The sequence below is a fragment of the Penicillium cosmopolitanum genome (genome assembly GCF_028827165.1).
Source record: "Penicillium cosmopolitanum strain IBT 29677 chromosome Unknown utg000004l:1.0-4361866.0:1.0-4365735.0, whole genome shotgun sequence".
In the NCBI taxonomy this organism is placed as follows: Eukaryota; Fungi; Ascomycota; class Eurotiomycetes; order Eurotiales; family Aspergillaceae; genus Penicillium; species Penicillium cosmopolitanum.
Window position 1 is genome coordinate 3774281 of NW_026622674.1, and position 16849 is coordinate 3791129.

Consider the following 16849-nt stretch of genomic DNA (forward strand, 5'->3'; position numbering starts at 1 on the left):
GCTTTGACACATTTGTTTCACCCGATTGGCAATCAGATCAGAAGGTAACACATTTGATCTAAAGCGAGCCACATCGTCACTGAGCCGGAAATTTGCAGCTAGAAACTAAGCATACTTGCAGCTATCATCATCGCCCTCTATATATTAAAGAGAAGAAAACTTGGAAGATGCCGCCGTAACGGGTAGGTTCTCTGGCTGGTCCGCCAATTGGATTGTGAACTGGCGTCCACTAAGTAACCACATCAATCACGAACCGCGTCTAGGAACCAAACAGAACCGTTTGGTTGGTTGCGAAGATATGGTTGGATCATTTCCTATTGGATGGATGTTATGTATGCCCGCCTGATCAATGTACATATCTCGTTTTCTCAGTCTGGATTGGAGGATGCAATGTCGTGTAATGCGGGTAGCTGCCGTCCACTGGCAGTACCTTACGACCCTCCGTCACGCTTATGCAATACGTCTTATAACCAGTCCTGTGCAGGGTTCCTGTTTGTGGTTTCTCAATATTGGTTGGTCCGCCATGGCCTTCCCAGTCGCATTCCTGAATTTTTCCAATGTACATATCTAGAGTGACTAGGAATGGGCTTGGCTTTCGGCGGTGGAGATCGTCCACGTATCCCCCGTCTTCGAGTCTTGCGATTGCAGAAGCCACGATCCCTCTGACCAGAAATTTCCAAATGCGTAGCACACTCCTCCTCCACCAAGTAGAAGAACAGCGTCAGTCGCAATCGTGTGGGCGACGTGGCCGGTAAGCAATGGTCTTGGACCTTCAAATCCTGCGCCGAGTCCGATGCTCGAGATGACAGTTGGGCCGCATGGCTTCTTTTTTGATAACGCCATCAGTTGCTGGATGTCTAGCAATAAGATTTCTTTATCAGCTGGAACTACCTGGCGAGGGATAATGCCTCCAGCAACAACCAGGCCCAACGATGTTGTGTTCACTGTTGCCCCGAATCGACTCAGAAAGGGAAAAAGTTGGGGCACTGCATCCCTGATGCTTTGAGTAAGGTCTGTGATCTCCACTTGCAAAGATCCATCCTCGCAACGCGAAAGACTCCATAACCAAAAGTCTTCTAGAATAGTTCCAGTGGCCCCGATACCTCCAAATAAGACCCCGGAATGATCGTTTATCCTTGAAAAGCTCGCCCCGAAGCGAGCTGGAGGTGAAGGACCGACAGCCTTGACATTGACCTTTTGCCACCCTCGCTCGTCCTTGCCGTTCCATAGCACCCAGCTATCCAGGAGCAGGTGGTTGTTGGATTTGCCACCATAAACAAGGATAGAACTTGTTTCATCCCCGCATAAAATGTCAGTGGCGTTGTGTCGGAATCGCGGCTCCGGCAGGGGTTGCACCTGGCTCCACGAATTATCACGGCGTACCCAGCAGTCGCTCAGGGGAGCAGGGGGGGATGTCCTGCCACCCACAAGAAGACACCTAGAATTTCCGGCCAGTGGGGTAACAGTGTGACACATTCGCGTGGGGATATGGGGCGGCGGAAGTGTTGAGATTGGCCCGTTCATGCTTTCAGTGCGAGTATACAGATCCGTGGAAGTCAGGCGTGATTGTTCGCCTTGACCACCATGGTAACCGACAGAATGGTCACCATCCGGGATCAGTGCACCATATCGTCGGCGGCCATTATTTTCGGGTGGGCAATGCGGTGTCAGCGCAAATCGAGACGAGACATCACTGGAGGAATACTCATTGGTACTCCCGGGGCATTCGGACTTTTCTACGCCGGGACTGTTTGATGCAATCAACACGAAATAGTGGGAAGCAAAAACTGCAAACTCTTCCCACTCATCAAAGGCTTCGAATGAATCCAGCCCAGTTCGTATCGAATCGGGCAAGAATTCGCTATCAGACCATAGATCCCATAAGCTTCTTGCCCGGGCTTCAGACCAACCAGCATTTCGAAACCGTTGTTCTTGTTGGGCAAGCGTAGGAAACTCGTGGATCGAGAATAGAGGAGCCCGCACTTTGTTAAAATGGGTCATCATCGTCTTCGCAAAGGGGTGGTCAGGACCATCTGGGAAGAATTGCTCCAAAATACAAAATTGGACATCTAAACAATAACACATTCTTGAGTTAGCGTGTAGAACGGGGCGTGCCATTCTTCACTCACCATTGGTTAGCTTTGAGGCCCATGTCACGACATTATGGGCAGATTTCACATCCATATAAGTCAAAGAAACCTCTGCCAAGAAAAGCACTGAGCAGTCGGTAGAAGGCAGGACACTAGTGCGCAATACCTCATCAAGCTTTTTCAAGTTGTACATATCGCAGCCCACGGCAATGTATCGGGAGCTGCGAATTTGGATAGGGTCTTCGTATTCGCCAAATTGAGCATCCTCCAACACGCTGGTGATTTCCTTGGATTCTTGAATGGTTCTCTTCTTATGATCCATGAGCTTTTCATAGTCGATGTCCACAAATACGGTATGCCCACTACGGCCTGCCTTCTTCTCGTCGCTGAGTAGCATGAAGGGCAAAGGATCACTGCGAATTTCGTTCAGCATAACATTTTGTAAACAACGTGCTAGGTCTGATAACTCACTATCCACAACCCAAATTCAAAACGTATTTGGGCTTATCTACCGGTGCTTTCTCCATGAACTGTCGAACTGTCTCCGCCATGGCATACATTCGGAACCAATAACCACGATTGATGATTGGTGACCGGCGCTGTGGTTTCTTGACAAAACAACTAAAAAAATGCGGTTCGGGCAGGTAGATTCTCTCAACGCTTCGTTTGGACGCAATACTGCTATTGTTCGTCTGCGAACAATCCGTGAGTATTTGGCACATCTGGCGTCCAATGCCTCTATGGAGTACAAAGTACATACCCCCATGACCTCATCAGCTGCCTTTTCGGCCTTGGAAGAGCCTCGAGAGGCAGCCATTGCTGGTTTCTTGGCCAACCCCATGACTTGTGGAGGATCAATCTGAATGGTGCAAAGTATTAGTAGGACATTCCCTGCCCACCTGCACTAAATTTCTCTATCGATAAGAAAATCGTAGGCGGTGGGTAATCAAAGTGTGGCCCGAGCGCCTCGGCGACTCTCGCTTGTGACGACGATGTTCCTCTCAGCTTCTCCGCAAATCTCATCTTTCCCAGCCCCCAGCACGTTTACCTGGAACCGAAACTTGGGCCACTAGGGCGATGATAGGGACCGACCGGTAACGGGCGACTCCTTGCTAGCTCAGCCCGATCTCCCATCTTCCCCAAGCTAAGCGGGGTACCATCTACAGCTCTTGTATCCACCTCTGCGACCAAGGCCGACTTGCGCGCCGCCGCCAAAATGGCGATGAACTTCGTCACCTTTAACCAGGACTACAGCTACCTGGCTGTCGGTCAGTTTCGCTGCCTCCCCGCCATCAAAAGAAGCGTGATACGGACAAGAAGAGCTTGTTTACTGACATCAGCCAGCCACCTCCAAGGGATTCCGCATCTTCACCACCGACCCCTTCGCGAAAAGCTATGAAACAAAGGAAGGGAACATTGCCGTGATTGAGATGCTCTTCTCAACCTCACTGGTAGCCCTGATTCTTTCCCCTCGCCGTCTACAAATTACAAACACTAAGGTTCGTTCAAGTTTGCACCGACAAGGCAATCACGTCTAGTATAAGAGGCCTAGACAGACTCTTCTAACACTATCAACATAGCGTCAATGCACGATATGCGAATTAACGTTTCCAACCACGGTGCTTGCTGTGAAACTAAACCGCAAACGCCTTGTCATCGTTCTTGAAGATCAGATCTACCTCTACGATATCCAGACCATGAAGCTCTTATCCACGATCGACACGTCGCCAAACCCGCATGGTGCGTACCTTGACTTTTCCTGTCTTTGAATAAGCGCTGATGGTGTCTTATATTTTAGCTATCTGTGCTCTGGCCCCTTCGTCCGAAAACTGTTACCTGGCGTACCCCCTCCCTCAAAAGGCACCCGCAGCCTCGAAACCACCAGCACATGCACCCCCCGGGACAACTCATGTTTCACCCACAACTGGCGACGTTCTTATCTTCGATTCCTCGAAATTAGAAGCTATAAATGTTATCGAGGCGCACCGTTCTCCACTAGCATGCATCACACTCAATAGCGAAGGAACTCTGCTTGCGACTGCCTCGGACAAAGGAACGATTATTCGCGTATTCTCGGTTCCAGATGGCCACAAGCTGTACCAGTTCCGACGAGGTTCCATGCCATCTCGCATCTGCAGCATGTCCTTCAATACAACATCGACCCTACTTTGCGTGTCATCTTCAACCGAAACCATCCATCTCTTTAAGCTGAGCCAACAGGGGCCAACATCAGACAGCTCACCTCCCTCGCACTCGCCAGTTGGTCGCGACTCAACATACGGGGCCAACCCGTTCGGAAGGTCGCACGATGAGGATGAAATGGGCGGTGAAACCAGCTCAGAACTTTCCCAAAGGAAGCACAACGGGACTTTGATAGGGATGCTCCGCCGAACATCACAAAATGTTGGAGGGGCGGTCGCTGCCAAAGTGGGGGGTTATCTCCCCAAGGGCGTTAGTGAGATGTGGGAGCCAGCGCGAGATTTTGCGTGGATCAAAATACCACGAGCGAATCCCGGAGCGGCGGGCGGTAACAACACTACTGGTCCTCTTCGTAGTGTTGTGGCTATGAGCAACAACACTCCTCAGGTTATGGTTGTGACCAGTGACGGCAATTTTTACGTCTTCAACATTGACTTGTCGAAAGGCGGAGAGGGAACTCTCACCAAGCAATATTCGTGAGTCTCAAAACCGGGAGTGTGTATTGAGAGCTGTACTAACAATGTTCTAGAGTGATTGATTCGACTGATAGGCTAGGATACCCTGCTACGGATTACTGAGAAACGGCATTTATACCCGTCTCTTATTCCAAAGCTGAATGACTTCCCCGTGAACAAGATCGAGACCTCGTAGAAATTAAAATTCACAGGAAAATCCAGCTTTGGGGCGAATTACGGTGTAGATCTCGTTTTACGGAGGCGTTTTTGTCCAATTTTGGCGTTTGCTGTTTTTCCCTTTTCTCCCATGGATGCCCATGGGTGGCTCTCACTCGGGCTTTCTCTTTCGGCCATTATTCCCCTCGTTCCGAGCGTTAGCGTTTCGATTTGTTTCGGCACTGGCCATGCTACACCCTCCTGTTTATCTTGCCGTTGCTGGCAGGTTTGCGTCCGACTTAAGTACTCTACTGGTTGCATTTGATACACTCGACTTCCAAATTTGCTTCCGCAATGAGCACATATGATCTGTTCCTCGGGCCCTCTCTTGAAAAGCCGTTCTATATAGTATGCTTACAACAACTCCATTCCCGAGACCATCTAGAAATAACTTGGTCAATGTACTCCGTAGATCATCAGAGTTTGGTTGGGGTTCTGAGTATCCACTTGCAGTGATGGAACCTTTTACCATAGCGTGCGGCATACTAAAGGTACAAAAAGTAGTACGAAAAGACCGTAGACCTTTCTCAAGAAGACAACTAAAAGTCCATAATGGCTAGTTTCTCGTAGGATTCAAATTGTGAATGCCCGAATTCTACTGGGAAAACACACAAATGCCATAGACCAATGCTAAAATGCATAATGGCTCGAGATTGAAACCTGGAAAGTGACGCTTTTTTGCACTATAGCCTTTTGTGTCCTTTTCTCTTCGCCTATGGTCAGCATTGGCAATGCTTTGCTGCAGGGTGGGCTATTGTGGAAGAGGAACTTGAAGTCTTTCAGTGATGAGAGGCATGTAGAAATGATCGCCATCTTAATCGCAGTCAAAATTTCACTGCGCCAACTATGTATATGTATGTACTCCGTACACAGGTGCACGTCTAACTCTATTTCTTTCGTCTAGTACTCCGTACAGTATGTCCATATCTTCACCTCCAGGGCTGCTTTATGTATCTGTTAGTAATGGTTATACAAGAATGTGGCGTCGGGCGGTAATCAATGGCCGCCTCCGGGCGATAAGCCCGTTACGGCGAGCTCCGCGACTCGGTCCAAAGTGGGTCAATGTAGTAAACCAGCCCGTGCCCGATAGAAGCCGCCAGTGGCCCAACCTACGTCAAATTAGCATAGGTTCTTTCTTGATAGATAAGGCCTGTCGGCGAAGGCTGAGCTTACCCAGTGGATCCAATGATAGGTGGGAAACTCCGACGCCACATACGCTCCGAAGCACCGTGCGGGATTAAGACCTGCAGATAAGAAGGTTATTTAATGTCCAACCCCTGGCTCGTTTCTTGCTTCGCCTTCCCCTGGCTGTGCCACTTACTCGCACCAATGTATCCCTCGCGAGTGAATGCGGTTCCCCAGCTCACTATACCAAGGACCACCCCGACAAACCAGGGACCAGTGGCCGGGCCGAAGACCTTGGCTTGTCGCGGGTCCAGCGCAACACCAAAGGCCAAGAAGATCAAGATCAAACAGGCCACAAACTCGATGACTAGGCCACCCTTGGCGGGGACCATGGAGGTATCAATATGACATCCTCCAACGGTGAATTCCCGAGTGCCGTAGGCACTGTTCAGCATAAGGCCAGCCAATGCACCACCGAGAGTTTGGCCAGCGAGGTATAGAATCATTCGAGGAAAGGAAATGATACGCGCGAAGAAAGTGGCTAGCGTAATTGTCGGACTAATGTGGCCTCCACTCGAGGGAGAGAAGGTGTAGATCAACAGCGGAGTCAGAAGGAGATTGGTGATGCCGCCGAACAGTGGGGAGAAGAAGGTGACTGTATGGTAGACGCCGGCCTCGGTCTGCGGCGAAGTCGTCTTGGACAGTGGGTGGGTAGTCACCCAGGACGAGATGAAGACGTTCATTAAGCTCGCTGTATAGGATCGGGGTCAGCCATCTTCATTGTGATATCACCACATGGTGGGAGCATTCTAGCATGAGGACAGAAATTTCTTCCATCCCCGGATGTCGAAGGAGAAACGGTCTTACCGATACATTCCAGCATGGCGAACTTCCATAGATCTGCACTGAGAAATCCCCGTAAGTCGAAGATCTCGGCCAATGTCATGCACGGTGCAGCATCGGGGACTCTATCCAAGACACCGACATTCTTGGGGTCATTCCGGTCGACGATGAAGTCCTGATTACCACCCAAACGACCCGCGAATGGAGGTATAGCAGGCTCCAGGTACGGATGATCGCCCTCAAGCTCGGTCTGGGGCAAATAAGCTACTACCATGGCGTTTCGATTGAGTTTCACCTGGATCAGGTACCCTCGCGATTAGGCAATCGGTGATGAAACCTTACCTTGGCTGCGGTGGTGAAACGTAACGAGCTTTCCGCTCATTGGCTGATGGTGCTTACTCATCCCTGCAAGGTTTTCTCTCGGCGAAATATTGACCGCCGAGCCAATCAACACTCGCAGAGTGGGGCCAGTTGGCCGAGTCACCGCCGTCGCAGTTACTCCAAGTTACTCAAAGTTGGGGTTGAGTTTGATATTCTTTTTCTCTACCAAGATCCTAGCGTAGTGGATATAAGCAAATAGCAGATGTGAATACCAATCAGCTAGTTGACCCGTTCAATCGAGATCCAATATAATCAATCGTTGGGCGCAAAAAAAGAATAAAGTTGTGACAGCACTCAATGCCCATCATCACCCAAAAATATCAGGGGTAATATTGCAGAACATCATTCTTGGACCCGGAATCTAGACCGCAGCTGCTTAGAAGAGATCACCGAGTTCATTTGTCCACCTGGAGTTGGCCGGCATCCATCCCAGAATTTCCTATGATTAATATTAATCACCACCGGGCCCGCTCTTCTCCCATACCCCGTACTATGGAGTTGGTAAGTCCCGCGAAGTCAACGATCTATTAGTCAAGGAATCTAGCAGTCTATCCCTATAGGCTTGGATGCTGATTTCTTACTCCATATTAGTCTTTGCTTCGATCGTACCCGCAGTAGCTCGCATTGGCTTCGTTTATATATGTAGTAAAGTCCCAAGATATTGTTTCTAATCGAGCCGGTTGAGTGCTACTAGTATCAATGTTACACCTGATAAATCGTTCAACGGTGACTTGATAGCCCGAGCAAATATATCTTAACATGTCGACCAACCCCCTAGTGTTCTTCAAAGTTTGACCCAAATACTGCTCCGGTCGTCCAAAAATGAGTGCCACGACGATTACCCCACCTAGTATTCAAGGAGAGGGTAAACGCGCTATTCCGAACAAGCAGATCGGTTGTTAAAGTTCCTGCTCAATGTTCTAATAGGGCTGTATCCTAGTCCTGGCCCTTACCATTGGAAGTCTTGGAAGTATATTATGCCCAACCTTGGAATCCTATCTCATTGTTTGGAGATATATCCAGTCCCTCATCATTGTTCAAATAGTTACGAACTTGAACTTGAAGGCAGAAATTCCAAGGGTTGCAGTTTTCCACACCGGCCACGGGACAAACAGTGGAAAAAAGCTCCTCAAGCCGTTCAATTAGTAGAATTAGCACCACGGATTTCCAAGGTTGGGATGATGTAACTTGAAGTTTTGAATTAGACAATGTGTGATTAACAGTGTTCATGGGCCGCGCCTTAGGCCAATTCGGAATGACACGCCTGGGAAACAGGCTGGCAGAACTTGAATCATTCAAGCACCTAGTACTAAGTCAGCCAAAAATAAATCTCAACTCAATACTAAACTTCTTCGTAATCCCAAAAATTGGCGAGGTTTTCAATGAATTTATCAAACTCTTTGGCTTTGCTTAAAGGTCACGTGCCTGGATTTGCGGGCGATAGCTCGGCATTGCAGAAACTCACAACTCGACCTGGCGACAATGACACCCTACATTCTGGACAAGAATAAAGAAAAGACGAACAACTGCACACGCTCTGCTATGGATTGATAAGCGCCGAGTTTGATGTCAAATTTGAAATACATATTCAAAAGACACCCACTTCATGCACATCTCGGACCATTTAAGACCAGTCGCATAAATTGACGAATACTTTGCAATGGATCAGACAACAAAAAACCAGGATCGAGGACAAAAAGATGGCACAGCAAAGCCAAAATCAAAACACGACTATCCAAAACGCCCTCGAGCCTCGGAGAATAAATTCAACGCCCTGCAAACGGGAATAAAGGAATTTCTGAAAACCCCGCCATCACAATCACTTCTTGCTGAACTCGAGATCTCTTTTGACGCTATCACTGCATCTCTTCCTAAACGCTATACAGTCTATGAACCCCTTGTTCTACTGCCGGCAAATGCATTTAACGCACCCCCACTCTGGGGCACATTCTGTGCGGCACTATCACCCGAGCAGAAAGATTTATTGTATACCTCAATAGCAAAGGCCTTCGGACGACTCGGCGCTACTCATGTGGCAGTAAATGCACCTATTGCCTTGACCACTCAAGGTCAAGAGAACCGGATGCGAAGTCCCGCCGGCTTGATTCCCCTGCACGGCAACTTTGGGAATTCCCCCAGAGCCGCGGGCGATGAAAGTGAACAACCGGATACGGCGGAGCTCGAACATGCATTCTGGGTGCAAACTGTACAAAACCATGGCATTCAACAAGTATGGGCACCGCTTTATACGATGTTCTCCCGCGGAAATATCACGGAGAAGGCGCGAATCACGGGACAAGGTCCCTCCCAGGGAACATTTCCTGGCTTGGATGAACAATCCCTACGAGGACAAAAAATCTCGGACATTAGCGTTGTTGATATGTATGCGGGAATTGGTTACTTTGTATTCTCATACCTCAAGCGAGGTGTCAAACGTGTCTGGGGATGGGAACTGAATGGTTGGTCCGTGGAAGGCTTGCGGCGAGGATGCGAAGCTAATCGATGGGGCTGCCGAGTGATTCGGGTTCGGGAAAATGGGAGATTGGACATAACGATCGAAGAGCTTGTGGACAGCCTTACAGCGAATGACCGGGTTGTCATATTTCATGGAGATAACACATTCGCGGCAGAAATTCTTACAAAGATCCAACACATTATGGAGCAGAGAAATGCGTGGAGTCCTGTCCGTCATGTCAACCTGGGTCTTTTGCCTTCTTCAAGACCATCCTGGGACAATGCGTGCAAGGTTCTTGACCGACATCAAGGTGGTTGGTTCCATGTCCATGAAAATGTGGACGTGCGAGAGATCGAGGAAATGAAGACCAAGCTAAAGACCGAGCTGGTAAGACTCCGAAAAATGGTCCACGCCGAGTATGATATCCCGACAGACCCCATGATAGACTGCCATCATGTCGAGCATGTCAAGACATATGCTCCAGGTGTCATGCATTGCGTCTTCGATATCCAAATTTCGCCTCTTGAAGATTCTCCCGGCCTTGCAGAATGACAGAGGCCCACACTACCTTTGTTCCAACATTGCACCATTGGGCTGGCAGACAGAGAGAAGCCATTTTTTGCGTTCATCCCTCTCTTACAGCACGCTCCAGAATACAGGCCTCGAGTATGGTACATGTCATCACACGTCTATTCATAGCCTGAGATGGCTCACCAGTTCATATCATTAGTCCACACGAGGCATAACCATGAGACATTTCACCCCACCAAAGTCCTGTATGTGAATGTTTATGTACATTAAGAAAATAATATCCAACCCAAAAAACAAACAAACTAGAAATTGCGACGGAATTTCGAGGGGATGTTGACCTCGACAACCTGCATGCGTTCCAGCTTCTCGAGTCGGATCTGGGCAAGTTCCTCCTCATCGTGGCGTCGGAAATGTTCAATATCCTCAGGATGCGTCAAATCATCCTCGGTGGTATCATCTCCATGGAACTTTTCGAAGTGATGAATCTCGTACTCATACTCCATGTCGCCATGGTGTCCGGGGCCGAAGCCGAGGTCGGGCAGTCGAGTGCCAGCAGCGACTGCCTTCAACCAGGCATCACGGGTGATAGTACCGGTGTTTGTCGGGTCGAAAAGATCAAAGACTTGACGGACAGCAGCTTCTTTGCGCGACTGATCCACGCCCTTATTGGATTCGTCGTCCATACCGTAGGTCTTGCGTACTTCCTCGGTAGTCCATGCCCCGGATGCATCGTAATCGTGAAGTGTGAAGAATGAAGGCGCGTCGAATCCTTCGATGTGATGTTCCTCTAGAGAATGCATTAGCAGTCATTCAAGCACCATTGAGTGTTTTCGACTCCATCATACCCATCATGTGTCTGGTGGCCCAGTCGTCCGACTGCGGTTGATCATTGGAGTGTGAGCCATGGGCACTGGCCAAACCACTGCTCAGGGCGAGTACCCCAGCAACAAAGCAAACCAATCGCGCGACCATGATTGGAGAATAAAAGGATATGCTGTACTTGTGCTCTGTACAGGAAAAAGAACAGCAAGTTGAAGCAAGTTGATTGCGGCCAACTTTCCCCCCCGGCGCCACAGGAGAACCGGGGCTGAGCTTGTTTGCACTGTTTGCATCCCCGTGAAATTCCGGCGACGCCAAAACTGAAAAGAATCCCACGCATCACCCCATATCAACAGCGGACTCCGTGGGGAGTCCAATTGCCCGATTTCACCTATTCGACCTTCCTCACTCACACTCATCTGCCGTGGTCTCTTGCTTTGACAGAGATGCTCTGATAATGCAGAGTTTGTGGTCCCGTGCCGGCCGGTCGCAGTCGTCCTGTCGTTGCGTTTCGTGCTTAAGCACGACCGCCAACGGAGTTGCTTCGCGATCGGCAGGCGCTGCCAGCAAGAAACGCCTTCGCATAGGCAATTCAGTCACCGCGCTGTACACGAGCATATTCGCCGCCGCCGCCCTAGCCGATGCGAGAGCCAAGACTCAACGACGGAATGACTGGGAGGAAAAGATTGCCGCGGTCAAGGCCGAGGTAGACGTCTTGGTGGATGAAGAACAACGCATTCTTGAGTCTCTCCAAAATCGACGGAAATCACGAGGGGTTCATCGATTGTTACATACTAGGGGATTGGTCACAACCTCGAACTTTACATCCGCACCGAGGCAACGAGCGACCTTGGCCCGGCCCACAAGGTCCTATCATACCACCAAGAGCGGCCTCGCCAATGCTACCGCCGCGGAGATTCAGGACAAATTGCTGGAGGAGATGGACGTCTTCGACCCGGAAGAGGAGGATCTGGTTCTGGAACAGCAACCATTACCCAATTGGGTTTTGAAAGAGCCACTCCGGATGAAGGCTATTCAGAAACTAGCCTTGAAGCAATTTGCGATTCGCCTTTTGCTTAGGCCAGCCGTCGCACACCGATACTCTGGAGTCAAAATGAACTACGCCCCAGATTTTGAGGTCCCAAAAATCAACGTCGACAGACTTCTAGACGAGTTGAACAGCATCCGCGGTCGCATGAAACATTTACGAGAGGACAAAAATGCCCATTACGAAGATTTGACACAGGGGCTCACCAAGAAAATGTCGGACCAAGGTCAACGGGATAAGGCCTCGAGATTTCGTGAGCGGCTAGATGCCGAGCTTGATCAGGATATTCATCTATACATGTGCCAGGAGATGTCCCTTCAAGAGCTGCTGCTACGCATATCTCAAAATCTCATGGTTTCCAAGGAGCCTGATCGCACAGCCGCATTCCGAGCCATTCTCATTGCTTTCACTCGTACCCGACAGAATGATCTATGCGACATGGCCTTGAAAATGCTCATTCCGAACCAATTTTATCTCAGCACATCGCTGGTCATCACAATACTGGCTTTCTTCCGCAAGTCTAAGAATCTCAAAGACTTTGACTTGTTCCTCCAGATGCTCAGTGGAGAAGGATATGCTATTAACATTGGATTCCTTGGCTACTACCGAACTATGAAGATCAATGGAGTTGATATTGTTGTCCCACCAATGGACAGCAATAACCCCGTCCTATATACCGAGCTGATCGCAGCATCTTTACGGTTCGACCAGCCGGACAGGGCGGACGCCTATCTTCAGGCAGCGCGCAGGGCTGGTTTCTTCGATAACTATCACACTCTCGCAGTTTACCTCCGATTTTACAGCATCAGACAGGATTGGGAAAAAGGCTCGTCTGCGCTGAAGAGAGCCATCACCTACCTCGTATCGTCAACGGATCCAACAGAAAGCTACGTCCCGCGGCTCCTTGTACGGATGGTCCAACTATGCGATTCATGCAACCGAAAGGACGTCTCGCAAGCTTTAATTGACGCTGCTGTACACAGCGGCTTTGACCCAAACATCCCGTTGGAACAAGATGAGCTCACCCCCATCTACGACCTTGAGGGCAACCGGTGGAAAGAGGCGGCTAAGTCGGCATCGTCGAAAAAAGAATGGCCACAGCCCTCTATGGCAAAAATGCTATGACTTTGCAAGCATATTTGGTGAATACTTGAGCAGGCTCGAGACATCAGAGAGTGCTAGTAAAAGCCAGCAATTCGATCAGTTCTCTGCTCAATATGCGCATCATTCTATGATCGCCTCACTTGCCAACGTATCAGGACAGACCAGGTACACAAGAACGATGTCCAGCTCATCGCCAATCTTACAGCCAGAGGTTGATCTCTCAGAAAAGACGCAACCGCAAAACCAACAGTCGGAAGAGCTTGCATCGATGAAGATTGAACTAGCCCAGCTTCGACAGCTGGTCTTTCAAATGCGCGAACATCACATTGAATCATCATTCAAGGATGATGACACTTTCCACGAAGACCATGTCAAACCGAGTCTACAGAACATTCAGACGCCCCCTGCACCCGCCAACGATACCGAGGACCCGCACATGAGCATCAAATTCGAGCGGAAATCCACACCCACTGAGGAGAAAGGACCCCCATTGTCCGGGAAAAGGAGGCGCGCAGTTTCAAAGTCAATAAACTGATCATGAAGACTATCGAGTCTTCCTTGGCTATTTTCGACATCTCTACAAGCTCATCTCGGTCGATCGAATCTCGGCACATCGAAGTGGCTGAGAGACGAATTGGTAGCCCGTGTATACATTATTGAAATCTAGTTTTTGGCGCTTCGATCGGTGGTTATAAATTTTGTACATTAGCCCAGCACTTCTATAAGAAGTGACTCAATCACAATAGAGAAGAACATGTATCATATACAATGAGCTTTCGTTTAGAAATTTGCCCCTCCCTAGCAGCCACTATAGTACCAAAACAGAACTAGAAGGACAATTTCCAAGGTTACATTAATTTGATGTAAAGGACTCGGAGGTGCACCGAATATAATACAAAGATTGAACTTCTACCTGAAGACTTTTAGGCATTTACCAGAAAATTTTGACAAAAGGGAATCTAAAACGAGGACATTGAGCCGTGAAGGTCTAACAAAGAAAAAAGACAATGGTCTACCGGCGCTCGGAGCGCATCTTTTCCTTGCGAGCGAGTCGATCGGCGGCACGCTGGAGAGATGATCGAATATCGCCTTTAGGGAACGAGTTGACATCATAGTAGGTGGGTGCAATGTCCTGCTTCGGGGTTAGCAAATGTAAATAAATAATGATGGGATCGAGAATACTAAACGTACCAATAGCCACTCGGGCTTGATAGCGACCACCGTACGAATGTAGTTCTTGGTAGTAAGAACGAATTCGTTATACAAAACCCATTCCGCATCGTGGGCCAAGACAGTGGACGGGTGCAGAAGAACACTTTGGTTATCTTTGATGGTGGTGTATAAGCTCTTGCCTTGAGATTCTTTCTTGGCAACTTGCATGAAGAATCCAGCACACAGAGCACGGCGGATGTTCTCATAGTACTTCTTGTCGTCGAAGGGGGTCGACACCATGTCGAGTTCTTCGCGCTCCATAATGCGGAGCAATTGCATGCGAACGTTATCGGCAGACTGCAGGGAACGAAGGGAGAGGAAGTGGTCGTGGCACCACTGCTTGGGGTTTGCTTGCGCCTCGGCACCCTTGAATGCGTGGTAGACGTTCAAGAGGGTCAACTGGTCACCGTGTTCGTGAGAGAAGAGGGCCTTCATCTCATCCGCGCGCTTTCGCTGGGACGCAGGGCGAACAAACACGTTGGGAACGGAGAGTAGGGCGGTGATGGAAAGAATTTCGTTAGAGCAGTAGAACTCGGGAGAGCTGATCAGCATGACAGCCAGAACCGGATCAAGCGGGAAGTCCGATGCCAGACGACCGAGTTGGGTGAGTTCACCCTCATCATCCAGACAAGCCAAATAGTTGAGCTCCTCTAGCGCTCTCATCAGAGTCTCTGGTGCAGGCGGGTCCATCAGATCAAAGTGAACCAGATCGTCAATTCCAAGCTTCTTCAATTCGAGCACAGTCGAGGACAAGTTCGACCGAAGAATCTCGGGGTATGTCTGCTCGATAAGTTCTTTCTTGAAAGCCTCCTCGGTGTAAAGACGGAAGCATTTTCCAGGACGCGTACGACCAGCACGACCAGCTCTCTGCTGCGCGGAGGCCTTAGAGATGGGAGAGACCAGAAGAGATTCGACACGGATACGGGGGTTATAGATCTTTTGCTTGGAGAAACCGGGATCCACCACATACACGATTCCATCGATGGTAAGAGATGTTTCGGCAATGTTGGTGGAGATGATGACTTTCCTACCGGGACGGCCACCGGGGCGACGAGCCGGAGGTGCAGGGTCGAAGATGCGTTGTTGCATGTGGGGAGGCAGACTACCGTAAAGCGGATACACCTTGAGAGGGCCAGCATCGGCTTCCCTGACCATTTCGTCACCCTCAAGTGCAATCTTGCGCGCGGCATCTTCAATCTCTTCTTCACCAGTTAGGAAAACCAGAATATCTCCTTCATCTTCGGTGGCGTGGATCTGTAGGACAGTCCGAATGGCGGCCTCAACGTAATCCTGCTCCGGCTCGGGAGTATAGAAGATCTCGACGGGGTGAGTTCGTCCGGGAACTGCCAGAAGCGGTGCATCCAAAAAGTACCGCTGGAACTTTTGCGCATCAAGGGTGGCAGACATGATGATGATCTTCAGGTCAGGGCGGCGCGCCACAACTTGCTTCAAAAGACCCATGAGAACATCAGTAGCCATTGTACGTTCGTGAGCCTCGTCAAGCATGATGGTGCTGTATCGTGACAGATTATGATCATTCATGGCCTCTCGCAAGAGCATACCATCAGTCATATATTTCAACAGAGTCTTCGAGCTCGTCTTGTCTTCGAAACGAATACTATAACCGACTTCATCGCCAAGCTTGACATCCATCTCCTCGGCGACACGCTGGGCAACAGACATGGCCGCAACACGACGAGGCTGGGTACAGGCGACCATCTTGCGCTGGGTCTGGGGGAGGTCATCGAAGAGGACGAATTGCGGGATCTGGGTGGTCTTTCCGGAACCGGTCTCACCGACGAAGACGAGGATTTGCGATTGCTGATAGAGCTGCAGGAATTCATCACTGAAAGGAAATAGATTATTAGTATGACTGGAGTGGATTTCGCAAGAATAATTAACGAGGGAGGGCTTCAACTCACCGCTGCTGGTGCACGGGGAGATCACGACGACCCTTCAAGATGGAGAAATATTTGGTGGAGAAAGGCTGGCCATTGAACGGATTCACATCACCATCCTCGGCCTTTTTAGCCAGCGCCGCCGTAGTTTGATGGCGCTTGAACTTAGCAAAGGCCGAGCTGGAGTCGGCCTTGGAGTGATTATCCTCGTACATATGGGCGAGGTACGGGTTATCCTTAGGGTCTCCGGCCTCCATCTTCTGACGCTTTGCTCGCGAACCGCCCTCCGAGTCTGAACGACGATCGACCATGGTGCGCAATGCTCGTAAGTCGGGGAAAGGTGGTAAAAAGTCGAACGCGATAAAAAAATCTCGGATCGGCCTGGACGGAGGGCGATAGAGAAAGCCTATCGCCGCACTCACCGCCTGGAGTATTCTGCCGCCCTGGGCTCCCCACAATCAAGCGAAAGGGAT

General features: G+C 49.7%; 7 protein-coding genes across 7 annotated transcripts; 3 read left to right on the forward strand and 4 right to left on the reverse strand.

Annotated features, from left to right (window-relative positions):
- Nucleotides 1-576: 576 nt before the first annotated feature.
- N7509_002816 (tRNA methyltransferase PPM2) lies at nt 577-2931 on the reverse strand (the record flags this gene model as incomplete). The annotated part of the gene is made up of 4 exons (XM_056627453.1): nt 577-2069; nt 2130-2503; nt 2562-2782; nt 2851-2931. The coding sequence occupies 4 exons, from the start codon at nt 2929-2931 to the stop codon at nt 577-579; spliced, it is 2169 nt and encodes a 722-aa protein (XP_056493248.1).
- Nucleotides 2932-3306: 375 nt separating this feature from the next.
- N7509_002817 (phosphoinositide binding protein ATG18) lies at nt 3307-4867 on the forward strand (the record flags this gene model as incomplete). The annotated part of the gene is made up of 5 exons (XM_056627454.1): nt 3307-3358; nt 3435-3589; nt 3671-3830; nt 3889-4765; nt 4819-4867. 5 exons carry the CDS (start codon nt 3307-3309, stop codon nt 4865-4867), a joined length of 1293 nt encoding a protein of 430 aa, XP_056493249.1.
- A 1118-nt stretch (nt 4868-5985) lies between these two features.
- N7509_002818 (uncharacterized protein) lies at nt 5986-7202 on the reverse strand (the record flags this gene model as incomplete). Its single annotated transcript, XM_056627455.1, has 4 exons — nt 5986-6069; nt 6134-6204; nt 6282-6836; nt 6953-7202. The coding sequence occupies 4 exons, from the start codon at nt 7200-7202 to the stop codon at nt 5986-5988; spliced, it is 960 nt and encodes a 319-aa protein (XP_056493250.1).
- A 1767-nt stretch (nt 7203-8969) lies between these two features.
- Nucleotides 8970-10316, forward strand: N7509_002819 (tRNA(Phe) (4-demethylwyosine(37)-C(7)) aminocarboxypropyltransferase; the record flags this gene model as incomplete). The annotated part of the gene is made up of 1 exon (XM_056627456.1): nt 8970-10316. The coding sequence occupies one exon, from the start codon at nt 8970-8972 to the stop codon at nt 10314-10316; it is 1347 nt and encodes a 448-aa protein (XP_056493251.1).
- A 281-nt stretch (nt 10317-10597) lies between these two features.
- On the reverse strand, nt 10598-11267 carry N7509_002820 (nucleobindin SSP120; the record flags this gene model as incomplete). Its single annotated transcript, XM_056627457.1, has 2 exons — nt 10598-11082; nt 11141-11267. The coding sequence occupies 2 exons, from the start codon at nt 11265-11267 to the stop codon at nt 10598-10600; spliced, it is 612 nt and encodes a 203-aa protein (XP_056493252.1).
- A 304-nt stretch (nt 11268-11571) lies between these two features.
- Nucleotides 11572-13801, forward strand: N7509_002821 (uncharacterized protein; the record flags this gene model as incomplete). Its single annotated transcript, XM_056627458.1, has 2 exons — nt 11572-13232; nt 13297-13801. 2 exons carry the CDS (start codon nt 11572-11574, stop codon nt 13799-13801), a joined length of 2166 nt encoding a protein of 721 aa, XP_056493253.1.
- Nucleotides 13802-14278: 477 nt separating this feature from the next.
- N7509_002822 (DEAH-box ATP-dependent RNA helicase PRP43) lies at nt 14279-16687 on the reverse strand (the record flags this gene model as incomplete). The annotated part of the gene is made up of 3 exons (XM_056627459.1): nt 14279-14398; nt 14458-16324; nt 16401-16687. 3 exons carry the CDS (start codon nt 16685-16687, stop codon nt 14279-14281), a joined length of 2274 nt encoding a protein of 757 aa, XP_056493254.1.
- Between the last annotated feature and the right edge of the window lie 162 nt (nt 16688-16849).